This window comes from Sinocyclocheilus rhinocerous, unplaced genomic scaffold (assembly GCF_001515625.1).
Source record: "Sinocyclocheilus rhinocerous isolate Xijiao unplaced genomic scaffold, SAMN03320098_v1.1 scaffold72, whole genome shotgun sequence".
NCBI classification, from domain to species: Eukaryota; Metazoa; Chordata; class Actinopteri; order Cypriniformes; family Cyprinidae; genus Sinocyclocheilus; species Sinocyclocheilus rhinocerous.
Window position 1 is genome coordinate 2,432,261 of NW_015628351.1, and position 14,529 is coordinate 2,446,789.

Consider the following 14,529-nt stretch of genomic DNA (forward strand, 5'->3'; position numbering starts at 1 on the left):
ATTTCATGTCGCATTTTTATTGGCTGGTCAGTAAACGTGGATCGTACCAGCAAACACACTGTGCGATGATCATGCTGTATCGTTGGCTATCGTTGGCTATATTAGGAGCCATGATCAAAGAAAATGCCACGATTGTTTCACGATGCCAATCTGGGACAACCGAAAATTGTGCAGTGTGTCTCTGGCTTTACCCCACACAGAAGCGTGACATATATATGTATGTAATATAAAAATAAATGTTGTCATTGGGGTAGGAATATGCATACACTTTTCCTACCCCAATGACAAAATTTATTTTATATTACAAAAATAGCTAAATTTTAATTAAAAACATGATACATTTAAATATTGTTATATATATATATATATATGTATATGTGTGTGTGTGTGTGTATATATATATATATATATATATGTAATATATAATATATATGTAAATATGAGCAAAGGTGGCTGTGAAAATAAATCTGCATAGTTTATCCTTTTGATCTTTCATTCAAAAGTTCACAAAATTCTAACCATTCATTGAAGTAAAACAATGGAAAGTGGGGGAGAAATCTCATTATGAAATAAATGTTTTCTCTAGTTCACGTTGGCCATGATTATTGGCACCCGAACATTGCAATGTCCTTTTCCCAAGATAACATCTCTGAGTTTTCTCCTATAATGCCTTTCTATTTTGTGAAGCTCAACAATCTTTTTCTACACATCAGAACTATATTCTTTGGTTTTACTCTGGGAACTAAGGGAATGACTAAGGGAACTTGGCCTTTGTGTTCCTCATATTTATAATCCCGTGGAACAGGAAGTCATGGTTTGACAATTTCATGCTCTTAGTCACCCTGGTGTGCTAAATTTTTTAAAATATGAATGGGAATATACTTCAGAGATATGTTACTCAAAAGAATTTATAGGGGTGCCAATAATTGTGGCCAACATGCATTGGAGAAAAAAAAAATATATAGTTTTAATATACTTAGTTTCACATATATTCTCTGAAAACAAGATTTATTATCGTTATCAGTTTTGCTTCGCTTCAGTAATGCATTAAAAATACACATATATCCTCATCCCAGGCAGCTCAGAAACAACAACAAAAAAGTTTCTAGTGGAATTAAAGCACAACATGGCCCAGACCTACAACGGTAACACTTATTAACAGTCTTCAGTTCAGTGTCATTGTGGCATCATTAAATGTGTCACATGGATTTGATAACAGGAACATCCTGCTGTCTTCCCTCCACCCACACACATTGCCCTATATTGTCCATCTGGTGCCTAACGCGGAAACGAAGGTGGTGTGTACATTTGGCCTGTTTAATCTGTGAGAAAAGGGGTTTTATTGTGGGTCCCAGGAAACATTCGCAGTTGTCAAGAAACAGATATCAGTGTGCTCTGTTTAATGTCCACAATAAAAGCCAAATCTCAAAACAAAGTAGTGAAACTGTGCCAGACACTAAGCCCTTCATTAGCCGCCCTCATCTAGAGACGTTTGGCAGGACACAAGGCCAGGAGACAAGTAAGTGATTCGAGAAAAGTAAATAAGACATGACAGCGGGGGAAGCAATCTAGAATGGATGGAGAATAAAAAGCAGTATTAGAAGAGAGAAGGTCACACCTGAGCATGAGACGGAGATGCTCTTGGTCCCCGATAACATCATATTTCATGGAGAACACCAGGTGGCCCAGGGCACTGTCCACTGTATAGTAATTAAAGTGTTCCTAATGAAGGAGCAGAAGGCGAAGCTGTGAGCGCTCATTCATTTTCACACTTGCAAACTCATTTCAGTTTTCAGTCCCAACACTCCCCCACAGATCTAAGAGCGAACCGACCACTTCTTTATGCACATTAGTTTAATTTATAATGGATATTAGATGTGAATACATTAAGCCCATTTAAGCTAAAGCCTAATAAATCTTCATTATGTCTGCCTGCTGCAGTGTCACCACTGTCACATTGGCCTATGTAATTAGGTTACATTTGTTAACAATTACATTATTGAAACTTATTCAAATGGATGGGCTGAAGATGATTTCAATCTGAATGTTCAGCTTTTCTATGCATTTTCAACTTGTGGGGGCTCATGTTTTATATTTAAGGTCTTCTGCAGACATATTGTTCACTGATAATCTTTACCTCCAGTGGACTGTTGTGGGCAAATCATTGAGTTGAATCCGAGAACCTAAACAGTCTGATTAGTGAATTAATCTTTCAGACCAGTTTGTGAACTGATTCACTAAAAAGTTCTAAATCAAAAGAATAGCTTGACCATGAATTTGAGATTTCTACTTTTTAAACTCACAATAATGTACCAAGGAGCGGCTGTGCAGTTAATAATGACTTGAATTTTGGACTGCTCATCTCACAAAGCTATTATATGACTTTAAAATACAATTAGGGCTTTTTAAACTCCTACTAACTCTGGGTTATTACCATTCTAAACCCTGCTGTTAAACGTGAAGCAAGTAGTCCTTTTACCCAGGGTTTAGAATGACCCAGGGTTTACTATTTCAAGTGTCAAAAGCCCTTGATAATGCATAACTTTAGTGCATGAAACATATAGTGCATAGAGCAAGAAGAAAGTCAGTCATACAGGTTTGGAACGAAATGAGGGTGAGAAAATGATAACACAATCATTTTTGGGTGAATTATTACTTTAAGCAAATCCTTACTTTGCCCAGAAAATGCTTCCTGTAGATCTTAGCGGTGGTGTTGCACTCCTGTTTGAAGCGTGAGTTGGGAGACAGGAGCTGGTCCAGGTCGATCACATTGCTCAGCTCATGATTGGTCCCTTCAATCCAATAACCCCCAAACTGGGGCAGCAGAATCAAGGGAAATGGAGTCTTTCTGCCGAGAACCTGACAGAGACAGCGAATAAAAACAATTACTGTGACGGTCAGTCGTGCAAGAGCACAATAAATTCCACTGAGATATCGACAGCCAAATGTTTTCTGTCAGCTCTTTTTTCTGAACTGGTTTACCTCATGGACGCTGGGGTAAGGGATGTAGTCTTCCTCGGTCTGTAAGGAGATGACATTCAAAACATTAATAATGCAGTAATAATGCATTTTTTTGTTGTTGCAACAGACCCTTTTTAAACTCCAATGACCCAAGGAGCAAAAAACACTCTACTTGCTCATCTGCTGGTTTATGTAAGAGAACTAACTCACTATCTGTACTCAGTGTGATGTGATCTGTTTGATTCTATACAGGCAGTATGGCTGTAGGCCAGAGAATATTGCTCAGCACCAGCTAATCTTATTTGATTGCAGTTCCATTAGTGCAAGGGAAAGTGGGCTAGGGATGTCTTTGAAAACTAGATGCACCAGCTTGACTGATAACCAGCTCTTCTATTTGAAGCAATACAATACGTGTTTTGTATTTTTGTGAGAGTTCGTGTTTACAGGGACAAAAGGGAGCTGGTGAGGTGAACGTACTTTGAGAGGAGGAGGAAGAGTGCATCGTTGCTCGTCCATTCTGTTGCTCTGAAAGATAAAAAGAGCGAATCTGTCAGCCCTATAGCAGCCCTGTCAGCCCACGTGTGAAAGCAAAAATAACACAGGTTAGATCTACTGAGGAAGAGGAAGCTAATGATATTTTCATGCCTTTAAAAAAAATACATGGAACGCATATGCAAGAAAATCTCAAGTTATAAACTATAGGAATTCTGGAAATTTCTCTAAAATTATATATCTTGAGAGAGACACATGATGGATAATATTAGAAATATAATTTACGCATCTTAATTCAGGGGCTACCGTAAATGTTCAAAAACAATGCTGGACAGTGTTTAAATGAATACAATAATTATTCATTTTTTTTACGCAAGTATTCTTCATTTCTATAAAAATGAAGATTGTATTGCCCACAGTGAGCAAAACAACTCAATCTTAGCAAATATAAAAATATACTAATTAATGTCATTAATTTGTTTTTAAAGAGGGTGTATTCTAAAAAAAAAAAAAAAAAAAATTTAAAAAATTATTTTTATTATGTGTGCATGTATAGATAGATACATAGATGACAGACAGACAGACAGACAGACATATTCTAAAAAAAAAAAAAAAAAAAAATTTTGAGAAATTATTTCAGTATAATTTACAACAAAATATTATGTAATTCATAAAAAAGGTCAGTGCAAGGAAAACAGACAATAGCCAGGGGGAAAAAGTTAAACAGCATAATGGGACATTCATAAAATGATTATGAAAGACCATAACATCTTATTAAAGAAAGTTCACATGCATTTAAACAATATTAGAAAAGAGCACATTATTTTACAAAGACAAACCGAGAGACAGAAAAAGCCTTTAGATTAGTCTTAGACAATTAACTGCTTTTTATTCTCTTTAATCTGGTTTTAAGAATATGGCAGACAGTGGAACACAAGATCAAAGTGCGATTTTGAGCATGCAGGGAGAAGACGTTCAAATATTTACAAGGTTATTTACAGTCATTATACAAAATATAACATCTTAAAGTTTCAAGTATCAAACCCTTTGTCCACTTACTTCATTAAAGTGCTGAACATCAAAAAAGAAACCATCTCAGTGGCTCAAAAGAGTGAAGCGCTTTACAGTTCAGTACAGTTGAATATGAAAATATTGTATGAGCTAGTCTCATCAGATTCTACTGATAGCAGCTGTAGAGTTGAAATGCTGCACTGAGATGCAGTGGGGATTGAATGTCTGATCTATCTGATCTATCTGATGACACATTCCATCAACGGATCTTTATGGCAGACCAACTGTGATATACATACCAACACGTTTGTTATTTAAAACATCCTGTACATCTAGCTAAGCTTCTCATTTACTGTACAATGTCCTCCAGCTGCAACCCAACAATAAATCAAATCCAGTTTCAATGTCATGCTGTTCTCCGAAGCATTATGGTACATTTAGTGCACTTATTATAGTTTCTGCATAGGCATCTGTCCATTCTAAGTTATAGATAACCGCAGTAATATTAAATGACTAAGATGAGTATGTCTCTGTGTACCCAACATCAGGAACGTCTTGTATTTCAGCACCAGAGACAACAGAGAATTTGTTCCCTTTATAGTTCAATCATGTACTCATTATAGATTTGGCAATTGCAGAACTATGATAATCAGGGCACAAGAATAAATATGTACATTTTTCGCCATAACTGTAATAACATAATTATATATAACACATATATAATTTCTTGGAAACAAGATTTTACCCGTGTCAGAGAAAAAAATATAGTTATATTTTTAATTTTAACACTTTATTTTTAATGTAACACTTTTAACATTTCATTTAAAATAAATAAATACATCTAAATTACAAATTAGATTATAAGACTATAAATATTAGGTTTAATTTGCAATAACTGCTAAAAATATTCAACTATTATGTAACCAGATAGTCATAGTTTAAAAATTATATTAAAAATATTTTTCATATTCATATAAACAATGAATTCTATAAACGGTTTGCAACTACATTTTACATCACAAAATAACATGTTTTTACATGTACATTAAAGTAAGATACAGTATAGTGTGCAGCAGTGGTTGGGTAAGTGACTGACCTTGGGGTCATTCTTGTGGTTTCTAATGAATAAATGTCCTCATTATTTACAGTGTTGACCTTCAACTACAACAAAAAACATGCAAATGCAACTATGTAGCCAGTTAGGACAGCTGATTCAGGGTTAATGCTACTTCAAAGATGAAAGGCAGAGGGAAGGAAAAAGAGAAAAGTAAATGAAACACATTACCTGCATTTTCTCAATCATTTCAAATAAATCAGTAGTCTGGAAGAAAGGAGAGGAGATGAGATGGAATGAGATAAGATGAGTTTAGAGTTGACCCCTGATTACATTCCCATGATATGAGAGGGGTGTGGCCAACAACACAGGCGACACGCTGCAGTGCAGGATACGTCTGACTGCAGCTGCCTACTGAAAATATCCCATTTATCACTCAGACTTAATCAGGAATCAGACATTTAAAGCATTCAGACCACATTCACAGACTGCTTCTTTAATGCTGCTCAGGAGTGGCACAAATGCATTTACACAGCAATTGCACATTAATACTAGGGCCTGAGATGGGTCAAAGCAAAATTTTGACTAGCTTTTATGCAGCATTGAGTCTTTACACAGAATTTTAAGCAGGCATAGAGCAGCCTTAACTCCGGTAACACTTTACAATAATGTTCCATTTGTTAACATTGTCAAATGTACAATGCAAAGGTGATATAGTGTGTCCACAGATTGCTTAATGTGGCTCAGAGGTGGCATAAATGTATTTACACAGCAATTACAACTGTATACTTTCATACTAGGTGCTGAGGTGAGACAAAGCAGGCATAATTTACCTGGTCTTTTATCCAGCATTGCATCTTCACACTGGATTTTAAGCAGGCATAGACCAGCCTTAACTTAGCTGTGTAAAGACACCTCAACTAGTTAACAACATCAACATGAACGAACAATGAAAACTATTTCTAAAGCATGTATTAATCTTAAGGTGTCAAGATAAGGCTGCTCTGTGCCTGCTTACAATTCAGTGTAAAGTCGCAATGTTGTATAAAAGCCAGAATCAAAATCAAAAATCAAAATATACAGTTGTGATTGCTGTATAAATGCATTTATGCCTCTTCTAAGCAGGATTAAACAGTCTGTAAAGACACATAAATGCCACTTCAGAAGTGCTTCTATGCCACCTTTGGAAAGTTTGGAGTGTAAATTTCAACATTTATAGTACTAATACATTATTAAAATTAAACATAGTATCTGTTAATATTAGCTATTTTATGGACCTAAACAAACATGAACTAACACTGATCAGTTGTATTTTTATTGAATGAATGAATGAATGAATGATGCATTTATATTGCCATCAAATATATTTATATTATATTTATATCTCCTCATTTATATGCATTTATTCATAACTAACATTAACAAAGATGAATAAATATTGTAACATATTAGTTATTGTTGGATAATGCATTAACTAACATTAACTAAAGGACCTTACTGCTACCAGTTTTCCCACATAAAATAGATTTTAACATCAGCACAACTTTAGGGGCATAATAGTGTTTTTGGATCCAGCCATGAGTTAATAATGCCAAGCACACTCAATATTGGCTGGTGGCAAAGTTAGTTTTGGCCCAACATGCAGGATACGGTGGAACTGGCATTTCCTCTCTAGCCCGATGGCAGCATGTCCTTTTTAGATGATGCAGAAAATGTACAGAGATAACTTAATCAACGGCACTCATATTTGGATAAAATGCTTGTAGCTGACTGTCTTTGTAGCCATGAAGTTGGTTACAATTGGCTAAAATTATAATTGGATATAATTGTTATAATTGGCTGCTGAAGTACTTTGCAATAATTTCCCATGTATTCATATGCCAATTAGCAATATGACACAGCCTTCACAACACGAGGCAATTTTTTTAAATCTGAGGATCAAGTGTAATATTTAACTTCTACATCCTAAATACATTTGTTTTGTTTCTTAAATCTTCTGATTATTCACTTGATTTATTACCACACACATTACCATATATTCTTATCTACTGACAGATTATGTGATTCCAGTTTACTCTTAGTGAGCTTATTCTAGTCTGGAGAACCTCCAAGACACAGACAGTAGAGTTCTGTCCAGTCTTTGGGACTGATCCAAATACAACGTGAACGAGAGTGGAAACAATTATCTTCGATGTGTGGAGAATGAAGACTGGATGAATTTCTCACAGTCTTGAACAAATACTTTGTGTACTGTAGCACATTGTTTAAACACATTGTGCGAGTCCTCCACCATCGGCAAACATAACTTACACTGCTGCCTGGAAAACAAACATCAGGGAAACTGAATCACCTCAGATAAAAAACACTGACACAAGGTCAGACGAGTCAGACTGATAGTCCTGTTACACAAGGCACTTCAGCCAAATGACTTACCAAAACAACAGATCGTAAAGTAATTTAATAATACTACTAAACTCCAAACCATATGCAGTTTATGGTTCAAAGTAACCAGTATCCTCCCTAAACAAACATGCACAGATGAACACCTATTGAATTACAAAAATACTGTAAATATAATGAAAAGATAAAATACAGAAATATGTTACAGTAACCTGTACCGCAACAAAGAGTTTAATCTTTTGAATTGTATGAGCTTCCTTTGTTCGCCTCTCAAATAGCGGATGTATGGATGTAAGAACTATTTTGAAGGCAAAAAATCCATTTGATCTTGAGATAAAACTAAGGGTAATTGAACACGACGGACTGTGATTAGCTTGAAAAAATGAATCTGTAGCAAAATTATAGTGCATGTCAGTCTATACTGAAAGCAGCTCTGTCAGTGATGGGAGAAAATCCCATCAAAATATTCTCTTTTCTTGCTTGCATTAAAAAATGGCTGTACAAGGAAAAGGAAAGCCTTTGATATTTTGCTGTAAGAACATGACAATGTATCAGGTAAGCATGAAATATATTCTTAGATGCCAGAACTTGCGCAAATCAAACATATCCTGCTCTCTTCAAACTCATGATAATCTTTTATTATAAGTAGATTTGCTTTTTATATATAGAAATTCATTGCTGTTGGTTTTAGCAATGTTTTGCGGCACATAATTAACTATTAAAAAATAAATTTTTACATGTACTCAACTCAAATACTGCTACAAAATCAGATATTTACCTCCCAGAATTTATCCAATATTTCTGTTAAGACCGCAGATTTGACATACTTACTGTATCAGGTCTTTTCCAGTGAACAACTGTCACTTGCTGCGGGTTGAGCTGTGCATACAGAGTTTTAGCCATTTTTTAAAAAGTAAAACCAAAAATTCAAAAGTCAAAAAGCCAAATATTGTCTGAAGGCTGCAAATCTACAAAGTCCTCTGTCCTCAGAAGTGAGAGGAAACATCCAGCCCCGAGTGCTGCAGCAGGTTCCATGTCAATAAAGTGAGAAACTCCAGCAGGGCAGCACTAGACTGCTGTGTGTACTCTGGGAGGTGCGTGCATGTCTGTAACCTGAAGTCTAATTGTGTATTTAAGCATTAAGATCCTTTAACTCTAGGTGCTCTGGAGTCTTTCCTCTCTCGGGGGAACAGAGTGAATTGTGGAGGAGATGTTGCATTCCTACAGAATTAACTTTCTCTCCGTCTTGCACTTTTTCTTTCTCTCACTGGCAGAAGTTCAGGATAAAACAGAACTGATCTGAGTCTGGATCTGCTCTCTTTCAGTCAGACAAGCCTGAGCAGAGTCTTACTTACTCGTCAACTCTGTTTCAAAACCTAGTGCAACATCACAATCAGGGTTTGAAATTAACATCCGACAACCTGCCAAATGTGGATGAAAATTAAATGTTTAACTCCATTGAAAATTTGGCAAGTTATGATTCATAAATTGGTGTCCTACGTGTGAGCAGAGCATTGTTATAATCAATTATCAACAATTGATAATGCAATACTGTTTGTATGTAGAATATAACATGGCCAGGACAGGGTCTGGGATTGTTTTGCACACAATTTTAAATGTTCATGAACTTCACCACACACACATCTTAACCACACCATGTGGGTAAAACTACACCCAATTTAATTAATAATTTAATAATTAATTAAATAATAATTGATTTAAAGGGGTCATATGATGCTGCTAAAAAGAACATTATTTTGTGTATTTGGTGTAATGAAATGTGTTTATGCAAAAAAAAATGATTAATCAACTAAACGATTACACTTTCAACAATTACATTTGCAGAATACATACCCTGTGCTCAAAATGAACCTGAAATGTTAAATAATTAGCCTAATTAAGGAATGTAAAGATACATTTGCAAAAGCACAAACATAAAATAAAATTTTAATTATTAAAATATCAAAATTATTATTATTATATAGTACATTCACAGAAAAATATTAAATACAATTAAAAATATATAAATTTTTTTTATTAAAATATAATATAACTATTGTAATTTTTGTAGAATGGTTTTGTAAAGTCAAATTTGTTTGCTTTTTGCAATGTTTACTATTTTTTTATTTACTATTTTTCATACTGTGATTTTTGGTGAATAAACTGTGTTTGTAAGCATTTTTTTAGGTACTGAATGAAATATCAGTTCTTTTTTTTAATATATATTTATTAGATATGTATTAGCCATTTATACAGTTGTCTTGCCTAGTCCACATTTTGAATTTTCATTGAACTTGTTGCAGTGCATTTTGGGATTGTGTTCTTTGTAAAGCATACAGTACATGTTGCCTTCGGATTTGGCCAAAATGGGCATCTTAAAAGACAACACACATTTGGAAACACAATTTGAGTTCGGAGTGCACCTATGATGCCTTACAATGCTGCTTATGTTGGCAGCTTATTAGGCTTGAAAAAATAGCATCTCTTTGTGCACAAAATTGTGCCAATTTAACCTAACAAAAAAAATCAGAATAGTTCATATACAGTTGAGGTCGGGTGAGACATGACTTTAGCTAAAGTGAAGTAACACATAGGTGATCAGCATGCAGAGGCCATTCTTTAGTTTGGCTCCTGAGTCTTGGGACAAAATCTTAATTAAACAAGCTGTCACGTACGTGTGCGATCAATATTGTCAGAAATGTATGGGTGATAGACAGATTTGTGGTGCAAGACAGACTTCTTATTATATCAGCTTAAACAGGTCTGTTGTTAGTTTGACTGGCATTAATATTAGAGTGATACGTCCAGTTTAAACCAGCCGTGTCAACTCGGCCTTCAACACTTCAACTGTATTTGGAGATTCGAGCAGAGCCTGCTCAGCCTCCCCACTGATCTTTCATTACTTCCTTCTGAGAAGCAATTCACAGCAATTACAGGAATCACTGATACAAATACACACTAAAATATCTATTTAAAAATGTAACAACCTTGTTTGATCAGTCATCTGACTTATCAAAAGTAACATGTACTTTGGAACAACGTTCTAAAAAAGACTAAGCTCATGAATATTAATTAGTTCACATTGATGTTGTAAGCTAATCTTCCTAAACCATCCAGTCGACTCTACCTACTCTAATAGCCTTCTAATAGTCAATGACACATACAGTAATCAATGCCAAATCTGCAATCAAATGTCAATAAATAAATAGCCTCACTGTATAATTGTGTAATAGGTGAACAAGTAACAGTAAAGATCTTTTTCTGCATATCAAATTGACTGAAATAAATAGCTTAAATATACCTAGAAATAAATCAATAGCAAAATTTTAGAGCTATGCACACAGATGAATCAGCAGATTTGGGCTGGACTGTGACTGTGCTTAGAGAGCCTAGAGAAAAGTGAATAGAAGATTTTTTCCCAAAATGTTCTAAGGAACTTTTTTTTCATAGTTATCTATGATTCATGCCAACCTGCCAGACAGAACTGGCAGTCTATTCTAATAAAGCTTTAAGCCAGCGAGTGGATTTAGAAATGGAAATGTCTCCAGGGCTCAGCAGAAATGAGCAAATCTATTTAACTGGTCTAAAAAAGACATTGTGAATACATTTTAAAATAAATGATAAAGAGCTTGTATGGTTATCTCTGTTTCAGCCTTAGCCAAACAACAACAACAAAAATACCACTTTTATTTACTTAATATAACGACAGATAATCAGACAAAAGTGTCCCAATTTGGATACTTCATACATATGTATGTTTAAGCAAATATCACTGCAAGTACTGTATAACAAAATATCAAAACAATGGCATTTATTCTTAGAAAATGACAGCACAAACAAACTTCAGGCAAAACAGGTTTTAGGCCACATTTCAAAAGAAAAAATAATAGGAAGTTGCGTATTGAAAATGAAGATAAAAAGTCACTGGAAACGTTCTAGTTATAAAACACTGTTCAACATGAGGGGAAATGACTTCATACATCCACTAACAATAATCTTGGGACCATTTAGTAAAAAAAAAAAAAAACACTGGCAAAAATGGCTCAGAAAAGTGAAGTTAGCCTGCAAGTAATGACATTTAGGCATTTTTAAATGTGGCTAAAGTGTAGGGTGCAATCAAAACGGACATCATAAAAACTTTGTTAGACAAAGGTGGAGAAAAATCGCCTGTTTTTTAATGAAGCTCAGAGAAAGAAAGAAATACTGATGGGCTTACTGGACTGATACACATAGATAGTCAGAGGCATTATCTCCACTGTGAAATCAGGCCAATCCTTAATTAATGATCCCCTTCATGTGATTCTCTAGTCACTCTCTCTCCGTCCTATCCATGATCCTCCTCAGCTCAGCACAAATTAAATCAAATCTAACTTTAGAAGATGCTGCTATTAGACCAGCAAAAGGCAGTACATCTCTCTCCTCATGGCCACGAGGCCCAGAGCAAAAACAATGCTTCACTGGTGTCACAGGTCTGTATGAATAGGATCATGTTTTATACAGTATATATATTTTGGGGCTTTTCAACATTTTTATGAGATCAGATAGAGGACAGCAACAGGAAATTATTGGGGAGTGAGCGAGGGAATTGTGACACAGGCCAGAGCCTCACGAGCACTGGAGCACTTACATATCATGAGTTTGTATTGTAACAATGCATTGTTTTTTATATTATTTCATTTAGATCTTTGCAGATGCTGCTCATCCTCTCAGTTATAAGTTGCTAGTGCCCATTCTCTCCAGAGGAGTGTCATGTGGAGGCAAGCAGCCCCATATGCTCCTTGTTTTACAGTTGATCTAACACATGCTAACACTGCAGGCAATTGTTGCTACTGTGCGTAACTTTGAATAATTTTTTTTTGTGCTTTCGAAACAATGAAAAAAGAATGGTGAGACATTCCCATCAGCCTTGTAACAACAGCAGCTCACAGAAGGGCATCTCAGGCCTGCAGCATGTACGTCAGAGGGGAAAAAAACTGGCATCTCACACAGAATTAGACAGCGTGTAAAACTAAAATCCTCTCTGACTTGGCAGTCTCTAATGTAAATGACATCAAACTGCTCAAAGCACAATCCAGCAGAGAACTGCTCTGGCAATGCAACTATAAAGTTGAACAAACAGGGCTGTTGGTGGATATCTGTTTAGCTTGTATAGCAAAATTATCGACATATTATTTATGCGTAGAGTAACCCTTTTTTAGGGTTACTTTTTATTAACGAATTGTGAAAAATGAACAGAATAAGTACAAACAAGTGACAAATAATGACATACTAAACCCATAGAGTGACAAACCATCACAAATGAAACCCATAACCAACAGAAGAAGGACAAATGAGATCTCTGTATAATTTCAAATCTTCTCCTAGACAGCAATGAAATGAAATGGAGTGCAATTGAGAAAATAGATTTTTGCGTAAATCTCCTAAAAAAAGACTCTCTCTTCAGAGATCGCTTTGTTCGGATTTGCAGAAGATACAAAAGTCTACAATTTTCAGAACCAAATATGCAATTATCTGACCATTACCCACATAATAATAATAATAATAATTATTTTATTTTATTTTGTTTTTTTAAACCTTCACTCTGTTGAAAACGGCATCATTTGTACTGTATCTATTTTTATTTCTCAAATTTCAGGAGAAACATCAGGCACAGTTGATACTTAAAGAGATAGTTCACCTAAAAATGAAAATTCTGTCATAATTTACACACCTTCATGTTGGTCCAAACTATTTTGAAGAGTGTTGGTAACCAAACAGTTCAGGTTACGGACAAAAAAAAAAAGACATTCCTCAAAGTACCTTCCTTTTATGTTTCACAGAGGAAAGTCATAAAAGTTTAGAGCAACATGAGGATGTGTAAATGATGACAGAAGTGTCATTTTTGGGTGAAGTAGCCATTTAATTAAACATAAACAAGAACCAAGCAATAAAATTGCCTATGGGAATACATGGGATTCACTGAAAGAGGCTTCCTTTCCACAAACCTTTCCTTTTATCATAGGATAGACTCAAAATTAATGCCATGACCTCCAAAGACATCTTCTCTTTTCTTTTTCCATTCATTTTCTTTCTCCCATTTCATACACGTGAGATTACCCTCCATTATGCTGTAGATAAGCTATGTTGCAGAATTGTGGATGCCATTAAAGCTCTCTGACATCACCCAAACTTTATCCTCTTAATCGTAGGCTCAGCGCACCGAGTTTAAAAGCACTAAAATCTCTTACACACACACAGTGATCACTCAAACTACTTACACACACTACACACAATACACAAAGGATCTTATTCTTTAGCCCTGCGCTTTGAGGAACCTGACCCTCAAATCTAACTTTGTCAGACACAATCGCCAAGATCGCCAAACAATTCCAAACAAAATACGGCTCAACAATGAAACTAATAACATTTGACTTAAAGTGGGGTTTAAAGGGGTCATATGATGCGATTTCTATTTTTCCTTTTCTTTAGTGTGTTATGTAGCTATTTGTGCATGTATAAGATCTGCAGAGTTACAAAGCTCAAAGTCTCCCACAAAAGGATTTATTCTATCTAAAAGAGAAGGCTGATCCATACCGGGCTAAAACGCCTCATTCAAACACGCCCCCACATCT

General features: G+C 35.2%; 1 protein-coding gene across 1 annotated transcript in view; it reads right to left on the reverse strand.

Annotated features, from left to right (window-relative positions):
* Positions 1 to 14,529, reverse strand: part of LOC107737565 (rap1 GTPase-activating protein 1-like) — a 65,769-nt gene that overhangs the window by 28,340 nt on the left and 22,900 nt on the right. Inside the window, exons 3-7 of the mRNA XM_016549087.1 lie at positions 5,750 to 5,785; positions 3,439 to 3,486; positions 2,983 to 3,021; positions 2,674 to 2,859; positions 1,619 to 1,722 (exon numbers count right to left, since the gene is read on the reverse strand). Coding sequence (XP_016404573.1) covers positions 1,619 to 1,722; positions 2,674 to 2,859; positions 2,983 to 3,021; positions 3,439 to 3,486; positions 5,750 to 5,785 — 413 coding nt within the window. The remainder of the gene's footprint in view (positions 1 to 1,618; positions 1,723 to 2,673; positions 2,860 to 2,982; positions 3,022 to 3,438; positions 3,487 to 5,749; positions 5,786 to 14,529) is intronic.